Source organism: Artibeus jamaicensis, unplaced genomic scaffold (genome assembly GCF_021234435.1).
Source record: "Artibeus jamaicensis isolate MK-2021 breed Jamaican fruit bat unplaced genomic scaffold, CSHL_Jam_final contig_525, whole genome shotgun sequence".
Lineage (NCBI taxonomy): Eukaryota > Metazoa > Chordata > Mammalia > Chiroptera > Phyllostomidae > Artibeus > Artibeus jamaicensis.
This window is the reverse complement of record NW_026521874.1, coordinates 13,020,088-13,039,558: the sequence shown is the minus strand read 5'-3', so window position 1 is coordinate 13,039,558 and position 19,471 is coordinate 13,020,088. Positions and strand designations below refer to the sequence as shown.

Below are 19,471 nucleotides of genomic sequence, written 5' to 3'. Positions count from 1 at the left end.
TTCCACAGGGAAGCTTATCTCGGGACTCTAAACACTTCTTTAAAAACGATTGGCAAACAGCTGGGTCCCCGACAAAGGGTTATCCTGAAAAGAGTCCACGCCCGGGGGTTTTGTTCTAAAATCCTTCCCCCAGAATTCTCTTGTTTTCTAAGAGAGGGGTGGGCAGACAAGGCCGCAGAGGTTGTCCACCCCAGAAAGGCCTAAGACAGACGAAAAGCCCCGAGGCCTGCTACCACCGAACCCCAAAACTCACTCCGGAGAATTAAAACTTGCCGGTCAGCTCCGAAAGTGCCCCTTGTAAAACCCAGGCTCACAATACCTTCTCCACGTGAGGCCACGGGTCACGGGAACAACTTCTGCCCAAGAGGTCGCCCCAGGCGGCAGCACGGAGACCCCAGCGAGTCGGCACAGCGGGGCGAAGGACAAATGTCACGGCAGCCCTCCACACGGTCTCACACTGGGCCCCTTCCCTGCCTGCTCCTCCCTGTCCCTGCCCCCACCCGCCCTCTGCGCCAATGTGATAGCAGCAGCTGAGTCGACAAGTCATTTCTAAAATTAGCCGGTGAGCTCCAGGTCTGGACGGGAGACGGCAGCCTGGGATGGCCGCTGACCGGGCATCAGAGAGCATGGACATATTTGGTGGCACAGAGCAGGGGAGGGGACAGCTCCCGACACAAACACATTCTCACCTGTCATTCCTGTCCCGGCTGGGCCACACACACCCATACTTCTGCTTCTGCCCCACGCAGGTAACTGGACGCCATTGGAGTTGGGCAAGGGGCGGTCTCCGTTCCCGCTGGATTCTGGACGGACACAACGTGAACTAACCCTGCTGCCTCTTGGTCCACAAGCTGTCTGTATACGTCCATGTGCCTAAGAAGCAGGTGGCAGTTATTGGACATCTGACACCACACTGAGGCCTTTGGTGGCCTCATCTACTATCCCTGACAACCCTATGAGGCAGGGTTTCCCCATGCCCATTTGACAGATGGGAAAACTGAGGCACCAAAAGGTTTACCAACCTGCCCCATGCAGTGGAGAGTCAGAATGTGAACCCAGGCAGCACTGCCTCCAGGGGGCGCTGTCCTAAACACCACACCAAACAGGATGCCCTAAAAACTGCTTCTTCCACTGCCCGGAAGGAGAAAAGTGGGGGCTTCCACAGGTTACGTGTAGTGTGCGGGTCCACACAGCTGGGGGGTGGGGTGGGGTCAGGACTCCGAGGCCCCTGGTCATTCAAACAGGACGCACTGCTTCTCTTAAGGATCCTTTCGACCAGCCACAGGGGGTGAAATTCCTTTCCTTCCTTACGGGGCACAGCACGTCCCCAGTGGGGCTATGATGTGACTTGACCCCAGTCACAGACCCAGTGGCGATGAGACCGGGAGGAGTGAGCCTGCTGGGGCCCACGTCGCCACTGCATCATCATCCCTAAAACCACCTTCAAACAACCTACGAAAATGTCCTCAGGCCCTGGCCAGGTAGCTCAATTGGTTACAGCATTGTTCCAATACGGCAAGGTTGCAGGTTCAATCCCCAGTCCGGGCACAGATAAGAGCAACCGAATGAATGCTTCGATAAGTGGAACAACAAATTGGTGTTTCACTCTCTCTCTGTTCTCTCTCTCAAATCAATAAATAAGAATTTTTTTAAAAGGAAAGTCTACTTTTCAAGTGCAGGTGACAATGTGGCACAACCGGTCTTCACTGTGCACCCGGCCACAGCCCTTTTGAAAACCATTTGGTATTTTCTAGAACGTGTGAGCGCAGTGCACACCCTACAACCCCGCGGCTTCCACCCGAGGAAACTTACACAAGTACTCCAGGGGGCGTGTCCACAGATGTTTCACGTAGCCTTGTTTGAGAAAACAGACAAAAACTATGCAGGAAATAAAAGCCCATGGGCAGTAGAATGGATGAATGCAGTGCATTCCTGCTACTGAAAACCACACACAGAGCAAGGCAAACGGATCGGCCACAGAGCCACGGATGCACCAACGTCAGAGCAACACATTCAGTGAACGAAGGTCAAGCTCCGAAATTCCACATGCAGGACGATTCCGTTTACATAAAGTCCAATATGGACAAACTAAGCAACATGTCATTTCGGGATATCGCCCTACACAGGCAATAAACCTGCAAGAAAAGAGAACCATGAATGGGAAACTCGGAAAAGCGACACATTAAAGAAAATTCAGAACAGGGATAATCTCTGGGGGAGAGGGGGGGTTTTAAGGTTCGGTTTATAAGGGAGAGTGAGTTACCCATAAGGCAATGCAGAGAAACCAGGGACATGAGGGGTGTGGGGGAGCCTTTCCTTTTTGCTCTCCAGGGGCGCCTACCCTAAGCCCCTCACAGTTACCCTTGGAAATGTGGGGTGTGTTTGGCTGGGATGGTCCTGCAAGAGCATCTAATCCAACTCTTCCAACTTGGGGATGAGGACACTAAGGACCAGAGAGCTTGTTGGGAGCTGGTCCCCAGGGCTTCTCCCTTCCCTCCAGGTACTGGGGAGAAACTGCACGCGCGTGCCTCTCAGGAGTGGCCTCAGTTCTGTGATGCATCAGGCCGGGGGCTCCCTCAGGCTGCTTCTGCCCCAGGAGCTGCCTGCACCACATTGAGTGGTTTTCAAATCGGCAAGTGCAAACACCTTCCAGGAAAACTTGCTGTCTACGGGGCGCCACTGTGACCTCCTTCTTTCCTGACTAGCAACACCCAGGAGGTGTTCCCAGCTCAGGGACAGGAAGTACCTACCCTGCCCTCCACCTGTGGACCCACAAGCAGACTGCTCCACCCAGGCCCTGTGGCTCTGGTGACACCTCCTCCACATGACAGGCACATGTACCATGGAGTCCCCAGTATGTCTCTACGGGAGCAGGGATGAAGAGTGAGAAGCCTTAACTCCAAGATCCCCCCCCCCCCGGGAGTACGCTGGGGAGCCTGGCATAGCCCCTGGACAGACTGGAGACAAGCTGGACCCACTGACTTTGCTCATGGCCCTGGCTTTCGCTCCTGCCTTTGGTGAATCTTACAGGAGGAATGGGCAGTCAGTCTCCAAACCCCCGACGCCACAGCACTGGCTGAGCCCCAACGATGCATGAAACCCACAGAAATGTCTGTTGGCAGGCTGTCCCCTTTCTCTTTATAAAATCAGCCTCTTCATGAATTCTCCCCAAAGTCAGGATTCTTCAAAGTGCGTCACCTCCTGTTGTCTCACAACCCCATAAACGCAGTTGTGAGTTGGGGGGCGGGGCGAGGCAGGCAGCATGCCGAAGGGGGCATCTTTGTCTAGATCCCTTTTATTGAGATTTATACACACAGTTTAGCAAGAGAGACACTAGCACAGCTGCTCCGAAATGACTGTAAAAGATGGAACTACAGCGGGCGACACACCACGCTCAGAGTGGGTGACCGTGGACACGCGGCAGCATCTCGGCAGGCCCCTACTTCACACATACGCTAGTAAGGACGCCGGGACACGCACTTCCACTGGCACAACCAGTGTGAAAGGAACAAAACAAGGAACTTCGTAGGTACAACATCTGGGTTGATAACACCTAGCGAGCTGGCTTCGCCTTGTATAGCAACTGTGCAGCAGAAAATGGACTTATCTCTTTAAGGGATTCGCACTGTGCCAAGAAGACAGCACATGTGTTACTACACAGGCAGCTCTGCTGAGAGGTCAGCCCTCGAGGAGGGACCGCCTCTCACCGTCCAGATCTGTTTCACATCCATTCTTAACAGTCCGTGTGAAAGGACCTCTCACCAAGGTTTAAAGGGACACAAAGGCTTTTGCCTTTGTGACCCCGTATTTTTTAATCATCTTGAAACAGCGAGAAGAAAATCCCAAACAGGCTACTTCAGGAAGCAGCATTTTTAAACACAGCTGACTTGTAAAGAACAGGGAGTCCCTGGGGAACCTTCTGGTTAAGTACCTGCTATATCATGGGAACAGTCGGATCTTCAGGTGATGGCGAGACTCATGGCAGCAATTTGGCACAAGAACAGTTAAGACTTGAAGGATGCTTTGCAAGCCAACCTCAGCTCCTGAAGGTTGACCTTGAAGGTCCTTGACCTGCGTGCTCACTGCGCCAGGGCTTTACGACCAAACCTACATCATTGGGAGGGATGGCAAAGGAATGCTTTACTGAAATTCTTTTATCGGTAGCCAGTTGACAGCAAAGCATTTGAGGCTTTTGGAAAACGTGGAAGACAGCAGATTCCCATGCGTTCGCCATTGGACGCCACTAAGAGTGCACCCTGCTCTGGGCACAGACCGGAGGGTGAATTCTTGCTGGAAACAGCCCGTGGCGGTGGGGAGACGTGTGCCCTGCTTGCTCCACGCGGGGTTTTGATGTTATTTGGGAAAAACAGAAAGGACCGTCATTTCTTTAAAGTATGAACTACAGAAATAAAAAGGAGCAGAAATGATAGGGAATGTTTTCAATGAAAACAAACCGAGGACTTCCGCCAAGATGGAGGCAAGGGGGATGTGCCGTGCCTTCTCACACAACCAAGTTTAGAGACAACAAAATATTAGCAACAGAAAACACAGCCAGAACATGAAAAATTGAACTTTTCGGGAGTCCGTTAACAACAAATTCTTCAGCCTGACCGGTAAGGGGCGAAACCAGCGGCTGGCGGAGCGGGGTTGCACAGGAGGACTTGGTCAGACGGACTCAGGCCCGTGGAATCCAGACACGCGGGGTCCAGGTGCAGGGTTGGACCTAGTGAGCCACCGAGCAAGCGACCAGGCGAGCGACTGCGGGGGAGACAGCGGAGGAGCGGTGCTGCCTGTTGACTGTGGTCTCGCATTTGTGCGTGGGCAGACAGGCAAGGGAGTGGGCGGTTGGACCGGGCCCGGCGGGTCCTGCGGCGGCAAGCGGCAGTGGAGGGCTCCGCCATTTCCCTGCTCTGACCCCACCTCCACATACAGCGTCATAACCCAGCGACTCTGAGTGGCCCAGCCCAGGGGAACCACCTAAGGCGCTAATCCTCACCCAGCTGTGAGAAACAGCAGAGGGGGTCACCATTTCCCCGCTCTGACCACGCCCCCACATACAGCGTCACAACCCAGCGACCTGGGAGTCCAAGGCTCCGCTCCTCACACTTAAAGGGCCAGAACAGACCAAAAATGTCGCAAGAAGATCTCAAAGCCCCAGAACTTATAGATCTAAGCGATGAAGAAATAGCAAAACTCTCAGACGCACAGTTTAAAACACTGGTGATCAGGATCCTCACAGATCTGGTTGATTATACCCACAAATTAGACAAATATATGAAGGCGAAACTAATTGAAATGAATGGAATTGCACAGGGCACCAATAGCAATGAAAAGGGAACTGGGACTCAAATCAATGGAGTGGACCAGAAGAAAGCAAATAATGGCCAAACACAAAAGAGTCAAGAAGCAAGAATTCAAAGAAATGAGGAGAGTCTTAGGAACCTCCAGGACATCTTTAAATGTTCCAACGTTCGAATTATAGGGGTACCAGAAGGGGGAAAGGAACAGCTACCAGTGGAAAACTTATTGGAACAAATAATAAAGGAGAATTTCCCCAATCTGGCAAAGGAAATAGACTTCCAGGAAATCCAGGAAGCTCAGAGAGTACCAAAGAAGTTGGACCCAAGAAGAAACACACCAAGTCACATCATAATTACATTAGCCAAAATTAAAATGAAGGAGAGAATCCTAGAAGCAGCAAGAGCTAAGGGGACAATCACCTTCAAAGGAGTCCCCATCAGACTGTCAGCAGATTTCTCAAAAGAGACCTTACAGGCAAGAAGGGGCTGGAAAGAAATATTCCAAGTCATGAAATCCAAAGACCTACAACCAAGATTGCTCTATCCAGCAAAACTTTCATTTAGAATGGAAGGACAGATAAGGTGCTTCTCAGATAAGATCAAATTCAAGGAGTTAATCATCACCAAGCCCTTACTATATGAAATGTTAAAGGGACTTACCTAAGAAAAAGAAGTTAAAGAAACATGAACAGTGAAAGGACAACAAACTCACAGTTATTAACAACCACACCTAAAACGAAAGCAAACTAAAAGGACAGCTAGATCAGGAGTGGAAACATAGAAATGAAGATCTCAAGGAGGGTTAGCAACAGGGGAGTGGGAGGAGGAGAAGAGGGGAGAAGGTATAGAAAATAAGTAGCATAGACAGTAGATAGAAAATAGAAGGGGGGGCAAGAATAGCATGGGAAATATAGAATCTAAAGGACTTGAGATACATGGTCATAAACTAAAGGGGGGTAATCGTGGGGATGGGGGGTAGGGTGGAGGGGAATGAAAGGGGGAATAGAACAACTGTAACAGCATAATCAATAAAAAAATTTTTAAAAAAACCGAAGGAGTCAATAAATAATACAAAATGCTTTAGTGCTAAAACAGAACTCTTGTTTTCTATGTATCTAGTTGAGCAATCTTTATGCCAACCAGAAAGAGCCAAATCTATTTAGTTCATTAAAACATAGGAACATTCAATTTAACAATAAAACTAAAAATAAGCAGTGTTTCGCTTATAGACCATGTACAATGGAACACACTCAGCTGAAAAACAAATCCAATTTCAAGTCCTTTGCAATATAAACACGACTAGAAGTGTTTCTCCATCCTGTACCCTTACGTTTTATATTAGAAAGCATTGTTACCAGTTTTCAGAGATGATTTTGAGATTGTTAGGTGTAGGAGAGTTCAATCTAAGAACATGAATTATTTCATTCTAAAATGCAGGGTTTTTCCTGTATATTGATGAAATGCATATACAGCTAACCCATTTTCTGTAGTGTGTGTGTGTGTGTGTGTGTGTTTGAATAAAGGCAACTTAAAATGTGGGGTGCTGCATTTACCAATCAGCGCCAACCCTGGCATGCCAGGAGTGGGGCCCCGAGGTGGCAAGGTGGCTGGTCCTTGGTACCCTCAGGCCTTCGGATCTGCCCTGAGAGGGAACCTGTTACTCTTTGAAGACCAAGGAAATCTAAAGCCCATTCTGACTTGAGAAAAGGAAGGATTATCATTTCAGAGTTCAACTTTCATTAATTCTACAATAAAATTTTTTTAAAATGTGGTCTGGATTTTTTTAAAAAATCGTATTAACATGAATCTAAGTTGATTCCAGCCCCTGGAGTCAACCTTACCATGTTAGATCTTCAGAAGTAAGAGTTCTGAAACCGTAAATAATCAAAGCTCACTCTAGAAGTGGGTGTGGCTTAATCAGCAAGCTCAGTCCTGTTATTCTCGGGGTTTTACTGCAATTTCAGCTGGTCTGCAGCCGTGCCCGAAACTGGGCAACAGGGGAGCGCACCCAGCACCCACGGCCACCCGGACGCCGTGGCCCTCCCTATAGCCGCGAGGCGCACACACCGAGGCGGGGCTTCAGCTCTGGGTCCCCCTGCACCTTCCAGAGGATGCTTCGATGACACATGGCAGCGACTTAGTTTCCACAGAGTGTTCTCGTGGAGAAAGTGAAGGGCCTCTTTGTAACTTCAGCAGCTCCATGTTCAAAAATAAAGTGACCAAGTTGCAAAATAATCACTAGTCAACTTCTCCGTTATAAGGGTGCTTTATGGTGGCAAGGGAGTGATGTTTTCCCCATTTCTCCCACTGTTCTCTCTGTGACACCCAGTCCACCCGCCCCCAACCACCACCTGGCACAGACTCCGGGGACACCCAGCTCCTCTCCGGGTGCAAACAGGTCCCCCGCCCAGATGGGGAGCAGTTAATTCGTCCAGCATCTTTGAATGACACCAAAACATGTCCCTGAATGTGACTAAGAAAAAAAAAATCACATGATTAAACCACACAAGGTACATATGATCTTAAACCAACACACTTCTAAGTTTGTTTTTTTACAGACTTACATCAACCAAAAAAGTCCAACTTTGAGAATTTTGCTTTTTTTCCTGTCTAGGTTAACATTTTGAAACATCAAAAAAAAAAAATTAATTCTACTGACAAGTCAAATGTCTTGAATTGGTCTAACTATAATTCTGAATGAAATATAAAATAATTACAGAAAAAAGCACACTTTGTTTGGCCTTTTTAATCTAGTTGAACATATTGTTAATTGGAAAATATTTTCTTTTAATGAACAACGATGACAGGTTTCTAATACTTTATGGTGCTTGTCAAACTGCACATCAAAATAAACCTGCCTAGAGCGGCCACCGTTCGCCAGCGCCGCCTTCCTGGGTCTGCTCCATCATCCCCGGCTCCATCGTCTCTGGCTCCATGACTGGCTTTCTGAGCAGAAGCATCTCCTGCTCAGGGTGCCCTGGCCTCTGGCCCTTCCTTTTCAGACACAGAAATGAAGCAGCAACTTCAGTGAAGTGACCCATCAGATGGAACAGCTGTGGCAGCAGGGACACAACAGCTCATTTCTAGAAGTTTTGCTGAAACATCATCTTCAAACATCATATAAAAAAGGAAAACATCACATGAGCCCCATCGACGGGAGGGATAAATGCACCAAAGAGTGTGTTTTAGGTTAAAAAAATAACCTCGGATTCGTGAAAGTTTTAAATTTTCTCCATATATATTGTATAGCAGCTTGAACAATCTATTATTTTTAGACTTTGCTTTGATTCCTCTGAATTATTAAATACTTATTATAACATCACTGTATAAAAATAATATCAATTCCATCATCTTCTTTGACAGTGTTAAAGTACCCCAACCAGTTATACATACTCATATACACATCTCTAAAATAACCAGACAACCTGTGCAGAATTTCTTTTTTAATGGTCCAAACATGAGAAGGGTCAAACATCTGGGAATAACACTTAGAACAGTTTGAAACAGCGACGTACACCTGGACTTCCACACCGACGGCCTTCGGCAACGCCGGCACCGTGTGCCGACCAGCCCACAGGCACCCAGGGGTGTCTCCCCACCCTGGCATCAAGGACACTTGCCCGCCAGAAGGGCCGCGGGCACAAGGACTGCCAGTCTAGAGCCCCAAACCCTGGAGCCCTGCCTGAGCGAGCTGCCCCCCGCCACCCTGACACAGCACCATCAGTGACCTCCATCCACCCATGTAACATCCTTCTCGGCCACACTGTTGCACACCAAGTGTGAGCCGGGGGAACGTAAAAGCTGACTTAAGTTGAGGCGTAAGGGCTCCTGGGCCATCCTCCAGTTCACATTTCTAACGAGCCATTTCTAAATTTCTCTGAGAGATTAATCTGACCTTCCACTCCTGAGCAAAAATTGTACCTTACCAAGAGAAGTGAGTTGGTGAAGCTCATGCCCCAGGCAGGAAATGTGGGACCCTACGCCCAGGCCCTGAGGGGTCCGTGGGCCTTCTGCACAGAGGCTGGGAGACGCCTCCACTCTGCGCGCGCCGCGTGTGTGTCTGTGGTGACGGGGGCGGTGGCGTGCCTGGGAACACGCTCACGCTGAATGAACAACTGCCCTTCTGTCCCAGGGGGCTTTTTGGCCCTTTTTTTGGGGGGGGGACAGCAGAACATGTGTGTTAGTTTAAACTGCAATGAATAGTTGAGATGAACAGTGACCCTTTAAATTTCTTTTCCAAAGTAACTCCCATGAAAAATAAAAAACTCTGTCAGTAATTATCTCCCCAACTCTCAAAACAGTTTCCTTTAAACAGTGCTCTCTTTCCCAGTGAACACAGCGCAGCAATATAGGGAGACGCGGACGGCTAAGAACACTGAGGACAGCAGGACTGGCAGGCGAGTCACGTGTGTTGCTAGCAGTCAACCCGGAAACGTACAAGGGACGGCACTGAGCACAGGATGGGCACGTGCACTCCCAAGATCGCCCTCGTTACGACTCTGACGACCGGGAGGATGTTGCTGGGACCACCCCGTCCTCCTCAGCCAGCACTCACTCGGGCGGGAGGAGGGCAGGGTGCTCGCCAGGGAGAGGACACCGCTGGGGTCAGGGCACAGTCTTCGCGCCCCCATGTCACTGTCACCGCCCCACCCACCCGGCGTGAAGGGTCAGTCACTGATGACAGATAAACGACAACATGGAAGTCCACATACACAGTTAACCCATTTTTGACACATTCATTCCTTTTTCAATAAAATTCATTTTAAATTATACCAAAAGGTGACACAGTCTCCTTCCCTTACACATCCATTGCTGATATGTTTTCTGAGGCCAGGCAGAAGGATCCAGAGTCACCGTGTCACACAATGGCCTGAGAGCTGACACCCAACAGACTTGCTCCCGAACTCTGAAAGGTTTCTGAAAGTCATTATTGCCCTGAATTCAGAACCCAACTACCCCTCCTTCAGAATCGCTGTAAACGTTTCCCATGATCCACCGCCGAGCGCCCTCGGTTCTGAGGGACCCCCGGCCTCTGAGGGCACACTCCCTCTGTTCCCTGCGGACTGAGGGCTCCCCGGCAGAGGCAGACCCGCACCTGCGGGGGCCTTCGGCTCCCAGCCCCAGGACCCGAAGCCGGTTCTGAAGCGCACAGAAGAAGTGCCTGGCTGGCCCCGCCCCCGAGCAGTGCGCAGCAGAGACACACGAAACCAGCAGGGACTGTTTACAGGTGGAATATGGCCACACTGGGACGATCGGTTACCCAACACAGGTAAGTCCCATCTTGGCAAGTTGAAGATATGTTTGATATCAGACGTAAAAATCCAAGTGCTAAGCAGGAATCACCTCAAGTTCCAGGTTCATAGATACCAAAATGAGTGTGTAGCAAAGAAAAAACTCTCTCTTCTTCAGTAGTTTTGCGTGTGGACAATGTGACAGCAGTGGGGGCACTCGGCAGGGGAGGGAGGCGACCCTGGGCCTGAGAAAGATCACGACTCCTATTAGGAGCATCTCGGCGTCCGGGGTCGCCCCAGCAGTGGGAGACCCCGGAAAGGAGTGAGCCCACCCTCTGCTCCTCGTCCTTCTCCAAAAGGCTCCACTTCAAGGGCTGCAGACGCCCGGTGTGCACTTGCGCAAGGCCCTGTCCGGGCCGGGACGCCCCCGCCCCGGGTGTCAGAGGCCGTCGCTGTTCCTGGGGCAGAGGGGCGGCTTGGAGAGCTCCACGACGCCCAGCCGGGGCTTGTGGAGGAACTTCGGGGCGCGCCGCAGCACCCGCTGGGCCTCCGAGAACGTTTCTGTCAGCTCCTTCTTCCACTGCACAAACTCGGGGTCGCTCTAAATGGAAACACAGAGAGGGCGTGACAGCACCCGCACTGTGCCAAGACACGCGGACGCTGCTGGGAGTGACCAGTGGCCTCAGGCCCCCCACGAAAGCATACTCGGCTCCTCTGCCTCCCCACCCCCAAGGCGTATCAGTGGGGGGGGTCCCTGCGGGGGAGGGAACGGCATCCATGCCCAGCAGACAATCCTCGTACAACCCCACCGAGACCGCTGCCTCCGACGGTTCAGGGATCACCCGCGTTCTCTGGTTTCCAACACAACTCAAGTCGGAACAACTGCAACTGAGTTGTGGCAAATTTAACACATCTTCACCGGTAGTAATGAGGTCATGACACATTTTTGCACCTATGAGTGATCACTTTGGCATCTTAGGTTTATTTAAATAGACCAGCCTGCAACGCAGACATGCTGAAAGATCTGGAACATTATGTAACAAATAAAATTCTAGGCCCTTATTAATAACTGGGCAGAGTTTCCAGATAGGGTAATCAAATTAATTCATATACTTCCTCTTCTCATGTGCTCACATCTGCTTCTCTTAAAATAATTTAATTTGCTGAAAACTCTGTACCAAGGGCTTTCTTGCTAAGTTTTAAATGACAAAGCATGGGGTAAGGAAATGTTTTAGAACCACGCGGCCATCGTTCCTGAAGGCAGATAGATGGTGAGATAAATATTGTTCTAAATCGCACCTATAGAAAATAATTAAAACTCACCTCACATTGCAAGACAAACTGCTTCCCTCCTTTTATCCTTAACAAAATGCATTTTTTGTCTTTAATCTGAGTTTCTTCCACAGACAGAATCTGTTCCATTGTCAGCAAATTTTGCTAATCATAAAAATAAAAAGCGTCCATTACTTCAAATCATTCAAGATTTAAGTCAAATCGGTGCAAAATACTGAAAACTTCCAACTTAGGAAAAGTAAACGAAAAAAACCTGGCATTTTTCTTTTTTTGATGACGTTCTACAAGTGGGTGAGAGGCTAGCGACGGGCGCATGTGAGGGTTCGGACGGTAGCAGCACAACAGAAATCCCCTGCGAGGGACGGGGCATCTGTGGGGGGGGGCGTCTGTGGGGTGGGGGGCGTCTGTGGGGGGCGTCTGTGGGGGGGCGTCTGTGGGGGGCGTCTGTGGGGGGGGCGTCTGTGGGGGGGCGTCTGTGGGGGGGCGTCTGTGGGGGGGGCGTCTGTGGGGGTGTCTGTGGGGGGCGTCTGTGGGGGGGGCGTCTGTGGGGGGCCGGCAGCACACAGCTGCGCCCTGCACACGGGCCGGGGTCTGAGTGGCCGTGAACCACCGATTTCCGCATCACACGCGCATCTCGATTCTGCCAGCGAGTGGCGAGGGGCAGGCAGTGCTCGCGTGACTCACGGGAGCCGGGGGCCTGCTGCGAGGCTGCGGTGCCACAGTGGCCCAGAAAACGCCCGGCCGGGCCGGCGCGCCAGCTCCCGCTGCTTCGAGGACGTCAGAGCGATGTAGGAAAGACAGGCGACATCCTTAGCAGACTGTCGCACGCGGTCTAGTGCTTGAGGGGAGCGCTGCGGTGTCCCGAGCACCTCACCACCTCGCGTGTTTTGGGTAAATGCTCCAGGAATCCCAAACGGAGGCACCACCGTCGTCAACGCTCACGTCTGCTCCTTTCTCACTGACACCTACCAACCCGCCCGCACGTGTTACGTAGCTTCCCACACAGAACACTGGACTTCGACTCTGTTAGAACTAAGTACTTACTGCACCTGATGTTAAGCAAAGGAATATTTTTATTTAGTTCTCAAATATCCTGAAAAGTGGGGCAATTTCTGGTCAAAGTACACGGCAGTGCCTAGTGCACCCAGGGCCCTCATTGTCCAGAATTACACATAATGGTAATGATGGCAATAATAATAAACTGTATATGAACCGTAACTCAGGGGCTGCGTGCACACCGAGCTGTATGCACTCAGCACCTGAGTTACGGCCCAGGCAACTGAACAGGGTCTGGGTTTCCTCCTCCCCCGCTGCTGACCGCTGGAGGACGGATGGGCGCTGCTGGGGCAGTCAACATGCCGGCCGTGCTTTTAACGTTGGGAACCAGCGGCAGAGACATGCTCCCCATGGCGACCAGCCCTGGGCTCCTCGCCCAGTGGGCGCCTAATGAAGGCTGCCTGGCCTGCTAGAAGGGCCAGCGTGAACCGAGAACTGCTTTTTATCCTGCTCGTAAACATCATCAGCTTACGCAAGGACCGCACAGAGCAGCTGTACCTTGCGGTCTGTTGTCAACAACCCACCTACGCACGTCCGACAAGGCAGGGACAAAGGTGGTTTGGTTTGGTGACTCTCCTTAGGGCCAAGCACCGCCTCCCTCAGGTCGTGTGTCCCCTGCTGCGGGAGGCCAGCTGTGCAGGGGAGACAGACGCTGAGTGCATAGGCGGGTCCCAGGCAGATCGCCCTGCATGGGACCGTCCGGCTGTGTCTCGGGCGCCAGACCTTCCCTCTCTACGCCCCAGCTTCTCCCTCCTAAAATATGAGTTGGACCCCCCCAAAGGCTGCTGCATATTAAATGGCTTTTTTAACAGCACCTCACTGAAGGTGAATCTGCAAAAGAGTGTAATGGCTGTTATGTTTTCTATTTCTCCCACTTTACAGATGAGGAAACTGAGGCTCAGGGAGTCAGTGTAACGGCCTCCGAGTCCCCGAGCTACCCAGCAATGGATTTAAACACCTCCGTTTGACTAAAGTCCTAGGCATTTTCTCTCTCTGTGGACCTCCCCAACCGTTCCCCACCTTCTTCTGACCGGTCTGCTTCAGACCTCGCTGAACGACACGTTCTATCTGCGGACACCACAGAAACCCTCCTGGACTCAGAAGTCCAAAAGTCACCGTCTGAATGGCAAACTCTCACGCACACAAGTCAAAACCGATGCACGGAGCTTAGAGGATATTTTTCAGAACATGCCAGCAATGCAAAATAACCATACAGCATCCATTATAATGGCAGTAAGGGCCTGGTGACAAGCAGGAGACTTACCCGCGACTCACCCTCTCCTCTCCATTCAAGCCTGTTTGGAAAGAGGTAAAAATATCGGCGCTGCCACTGTGTCAGGAACGGGTTCCCCAGTTTCAGCATGTACCCGTGCATAATGCAGTCTCTCCCCAGAGCGTAATCTGTGGAACAGAAAACATCCACTAGTTAAATAGGGTCTGAAACCAATGCCTGTATTAGTCGTAGGAAAGAAAAAAAAAAAAAAGAATTACAGCCTTTCTGGAAAAGTCAAATTTCTAGCAATATGCATTACAGAAACCATTCTTCCTTGCAAAAATTTGTACATTAAATTTACTGGGGTAACACTGGTTGATAACATCACATGCCTTTCAATTTCCTGACCAACTCACGATGGCCACTTACTGCTCTGAGCGGGCAAGTCTGTTCTGAAACTACTTTTTCTGTGTGTGTAGCTCATGAGCACTGAAGAACAGGGAGTAATCGGATTCACACCATGCCCCAAGTACCTCTGCCTCTACGTGGGGCTGGGGTCTCCCTTTAATCTACCTTTTTTCCCTAAATAATAACGGTGTGGGAATTTGCATGTCCAACTAACCCAAAGTAACACAAGGATCAAAACAGTTTGTTCCTTGACTTAAAGTTGTATTTATCTCTCAAACAGATGGCTAGGGACAGAGACCAAGTTAATGTATACTCATGTTGAGTCCTTTTTATAGTGATGTATTGTCTCTCAAAAAAAAAAAAGGGGAAGTTCACGTCAAGTGGTTTGTTCAGCCTTCCTTAAAAGCCTGGATGATTGTGCTAAAACCCCTCATTCACTCTCATTCACCCAACAGAACGTGAGCAGTGAAGTGCTGAGCGTGTGCTCCAGCCGCTGTGCACTCAGCAGTGAGCAAGGGCGAGGCTACTCCCCCTCAGGGAGCTTCCCCTCTGGCGGGAGATGGACCTGCAGGATGGGCACGCAGGCCACGCCCACACTGTGTCTGGCCACGCCCACACTGTGTCCCGAGGATGCAAGCAGGTGGGCGAGGACACGGGAGGGCGCACTGGGGAGGGGCAGCGCAGACGCCACGCGATCAAGGGAAAAGTGTCTGCACTTGTAAAGTGTATTTAAAGTCTAAGTCTTGCATCTTTACTGCAGAGATCTAAGCCGAGACTACTGTGTTCTGTGAAGGTGACTCCTGAGATCTTCATCCGAGACCTGGTTATGCCCAAATTAATTCCTTACACATGAAGATAAACTCATTAATTTGTCAGGCATTCTAATTATGGCTTTAATTAAAAGGAAACACTTCAGCAAGGTCACTGAGGGTACACTTTTTTTTTTGTCTCCTTTGTCTAGAGTCTGGTGCCACCGCAGCCCTCCCTGGAGCAGATGACCCCCGACAGAACGTCATTGGTTCTGGGTGAAATCTGCTACAGCAAACGCTGTCCAGAGTGACCTCAATGGACCTTGTCTCTACAGAAGAGCTTCGAGGTGAAGCCCCTTTTCCTGGAGAACGGCGGTGGACACAGGTGAAGGGCTGGACTGGCCCCCTGGTGCACTCAGGGGGGCTTGTGTGCAAGGGGCGACTCAGCGAGGACCAAGGGTACTTCTCTGGGCAGGTGACAAATGCTGCTGGAAAATGCTGGGCAAGACGCATGAGGCCTCACCTCGGTGTCCCCACGCCCCCACCAAAGTCACCACAATGTGAAACTGTCTCAGGTCGTCTGTTACGCAAAGTGAACCTCAAGAGGTCTTTGCTAAGAGGCAAAACAAAAGCCTATCTTGCCATAATTATTGATCGCAATGCAATCCAATCAAACATCCAAAAGCCATGAAATCTTAGAAAAATCAAAGAGAGACAATATTTAGGGAGTCAGGAATGAATGATCTATTTAATATTCGATGTTATATATTCTATTTTGAAAATCGTGATAGGGTACTCGACTATTGTAAATACAAATAGGAGTTGGCATCTCTTAATGCTGTTTGTAATATAAGTGTGCTAACACATGTGTATCTCTTCACAGGTGACAAGCAACGCTAAGTCTCTCACCAGGACTTGGCCACATGTTTTGCAAGGCCAAGCAAAAAATGAAAATTCGGGCCTCTTGTTCCAAAATGATGACGCACAGCAAGGCAGCGGCAGCAGAGCCTTCGGCGGAGTGGGTGCACCAGCCCCACGCCCAGGACGCTGGCCCTGTCCCTGCCACACTGACCCTTCCGGGAAAACCTCCCGAGGAGCTCCCAGCGCTCCGGGAGAACACACTGACCACACTGCTGCCCGTCTACACGCGTTTTCATTTACATGTTGCCTGCAGCCTTTGAAACATCATACTGAACCCTTCCAAGACAGAACTAAAACAGTTCGTGACATTTCCCCTCTCCATCGGGCAGCACTCTCTAACCCGAATACCTCCTCAGCTTTACAAGACATTTGGAAAACCCACTGCCTTAGGAGCATCTTGAGAGACATTAGCTGTTTTACCTTCTTCATGGCCAAGTTGCTTATTTTTAGCTCTCTTCCTGGCCTCGATTTTATCTGTGTCTGTGTTCACTGCTTCAAAAATGGTCTCTACCACCTCCTGCTGCCAGCGCTCGGAGATCACCAGAGGGAAGTTCTTGTAGAGTTCCTGGTCGCAGTCCAGAAGCTGTGTGTTGAAGGACATCGAGGCATGTATGAGTTACCACACTCACAGAGGCGAGAGAGTTAGAAGTCCCCCAACTGGAGGCGGGAACAAAACACGACCATGGCATGTAATCGCTCAGAACATTTGATTAATTGTGACAAGTCTCTGCTCATGACAGCCAAGCCACCAGGACCCACAAATGGCCGTGACGGGTGCGCAACTGCACCCTCGCTCCCCCCGGGTCAGTTAGATCCACCGATTTTCTCAATGACCTTCATTACAGTTTGCTGACGAAAGCTCACACACACAGGGTTTTAGCTGAAGGACTACAAGGTTTTGACAACAAAATAAGGGTGAGAGGTACAAACTGTGACCCAGTCTTGACTGTACCTAAAATGCAGACAACAATATTCTATGTAATAGATAATAAATCCTTCTCTGACGTAAGACCCCAGGAAAACAATAAAGGCCTGTCTAGGCAAGGGTCTGGGCTCCCCTCTGGAGGGAGTGGCCGAGGCATCCACAGACACTCTCCCCTTGAGAGAGTAGCCATGCTGTTCTCTTTTCCTCCACAGGATTGCTGTCGCCTGTGCATTCATTCTCATCATCAGCCACAACAGGTGGACGCTGCTGGACAGAGTCTGCGACACAGAATCTAAGTGGGGCCGAATCTGCCTTCCACTCCATGAACCTCCCAGTGGGTCCGAGTTCAACCAGGTCATCAAACGTGTGAGCAGAAAGCTCAAGGTGCGTGTGGCGAGTTTAGGCGACTTTATATTTTGCTGTGTGTGATGCACACAGAAAACCGCGGTGCACACTATACACGGGGTCATTATGATGAGCATCTTTACCTGTCCCTCAAATATCTGGGCGAAGAAGTGCGCATCAGACACAGCAAGGCACGGCAGCCTTCCCGAGGAGCTGCAACACAACTGCACCGAGCGGCCGTTTCTCCTCCACACTCCGACTCAGACCGCCTCATCCCCCCCAAGTGAGGCTGCGCTATGAATGCGAGTGAAGAAAACGGCTTGTGTGTCGGGGCCGCAGCTTTGTGACAGAAAGGCCAGTGATCCCCTGAGAGAAACCAACACGCGTCCTTCCAAAGTACGAGTCCCGCCATGAACCTGTGCTCACTCCTCTGCCAGAGAGGTGAGTACAGACGGTCTTGGACCTACCTAAGATGGTCGGACTTAACGAATTTTTGACTTTATGTCGATGTGAAAGTGATGCACATTCAATAAGAGCATGTTTCACATTTTGAATTTTGGCCTCTTGCAGACCGAGGGGTATGCGGTACGACACTCTATGACGCTGGGCAGCGCAGAGAGATGCTTCTGCCCAGCCACGCTGAGGTGGGCCGGGCCAAGCTATGAAGCTCCGCAGGCTGGGTGTGTTAAGTGTGTCTCCCACTGACGGCACCTTCCACTCACCACTGGGTTTACAGGGACGGAACGCAGCACGGCCGAGGAACAGCGATGTTGGACCGATACTACAACAGGCGAGTTGTTCATAGGAGGAGGAGACAGCTCGAGCATGGGTGCAGCACCACCCACAAGCCTGGGGCCGACCGATGCCACACCAGGAGAATGGGTGCCTCGGGCCGACCTGGGGTGTCCCCACCTGCTCTCCCTGCCCGCTGCAACCATGTGCTGACTTCGGGGGCACTTGGATTCACAGGGCTTTCCTCTCAGGTTTCTCCGGATGCCCAGACCCGGCCCTGAGCTGAAAGGCTCAGCTGTTCTGAGAGCGAACACTTAGGGTATGTACCTGTGTGTGTGCGCGCGCGTGAGTGTGTGTCAGGCTGTCAGAACCCCAAGGCTGGAAGAGCACCTTGGGCTCAGGGACACTGGGACAGACTCTGGAGAGTGTGGCAGAAGTGAAAGCGCTCCTCTCCGAAGCAGCTGCTCCGAAATGGCCAGCTCTGCCGTATGTACGAGCCCACGCCGCCTGCCACGATTCAGAGAACCCTGATCTGTGTGACCGGCCCTGTGCTATTAAAAACAACTAAAACAAGGAAGAACAACTCTCTTTATTTGGGAGCTTTTACAAAAAGTATCTACCATCTGGGCTGCTTTCTAAGGATAAAGAGCAGATAGTTTCTTCAAATGCAGCCCAGGACCAGGCCTCCCGGAGCCCATGCTTGGGTCCCTGCTGCAGCCCAGCTGCTCGCCACTTCCGGCTGCAAAGCACCGAACCACAGAGACAAGAGCAACTGGTGTGGGCACTTTAATGTGCCAGGAGGCTTCAACAGGTTATGCTGTTTATGCTCAGAGACCCTTGGCAATGAAAGCTCACGAGGCTACAAAAATGGCCCCCATTTGCTCGGCTAACGAGTACGGACTCAGCCCAGTCTGTGTGGCTGCAAAGCCCAGGTTATGGTTTTACGAAGTTTCCAGTATGAGAATCTTGTTAACCTCACGATGTTCGTGGTGGCCCGCCACCCTGTGAGAGTCATTTTATGGATGGAAGGTAGTGTGTCTGATGGCACAATTCCGCCGTGACAGCAGAAGGCCTTCTGGATAACTTCGTGAGTGGGGAGTTCTCCAAAGCCCTGCTGTGGGCTGGCACCCACACCCCGACTGGCCCTGCCTCTCCAGGACACAAAGGATGCCTAGCGGTGCCCATGCCAGGTCCCCGTCCCACAGCTGTCCCCCGACGGAGCCACTACTCCAGACCACAGAGGTGGCCTTGACCTTCTCCACATCCCCCTCCCCCAACGCCCCACTCCTGGGAAGCTG

General features: G+C 51.0%; 2 protein-coding genes across 5 annotated transcripts in view; both read right to left on the bottom strand.

Annotated features, from left to right (window-relative positions):
• The window catches only part of MYO18B (myosin XVIIIB), a 224,209-nt gene extending 223,308 nt beyond the window's left edge, over window positions 1–901 (bottom strand). Inside the window, exon 1 of the mRNA XM_053669858.1 lies at window positions 690–901. The gene's annotated coding sequence lies outside the window, so the exon portion shown is untranslated. The remainder of the gene's footprint in view (window positions 1–689) is intronic.
• An 8,561-nt stretch (window positions 902–9,462) lies between these two features.
• The window catches only part of GRK3 (G protein-coupled receptor kinase 3), a 110,171-nt gene continuing 100,162 nt past the window's right edge, over window positions 9,463–19,471 (bottom strand). For all 4 annotated transcript variants that reach the window (XM_037156211.2, XM_053669596.1, XM_037156212.2 and 1 more), the window contains 4 exons: window positions 16,592–16,754; window positions 14,145–14,281; window positions 11,855–11,968; window positions 9,463–11,132 (listed from right to left, as the gene is read on the bottom strand). In XM_037156211.2, the coding sequence (XP_037012106.2) occupies window positions 10,971–11,132; window positions 11,855–11,968; window positions 14,145–14,281; window positions 16,592–16,754 (576 nt within the window). In that variant the 3' untranslated portion in view covers window positions 9,463–10,970. The remainder of the gene's footprint in view (window positions 11,133–11,854; window positions 11,969–14,144; window positions 14,282–16,591; window positions 16,755–19,471) is intronic.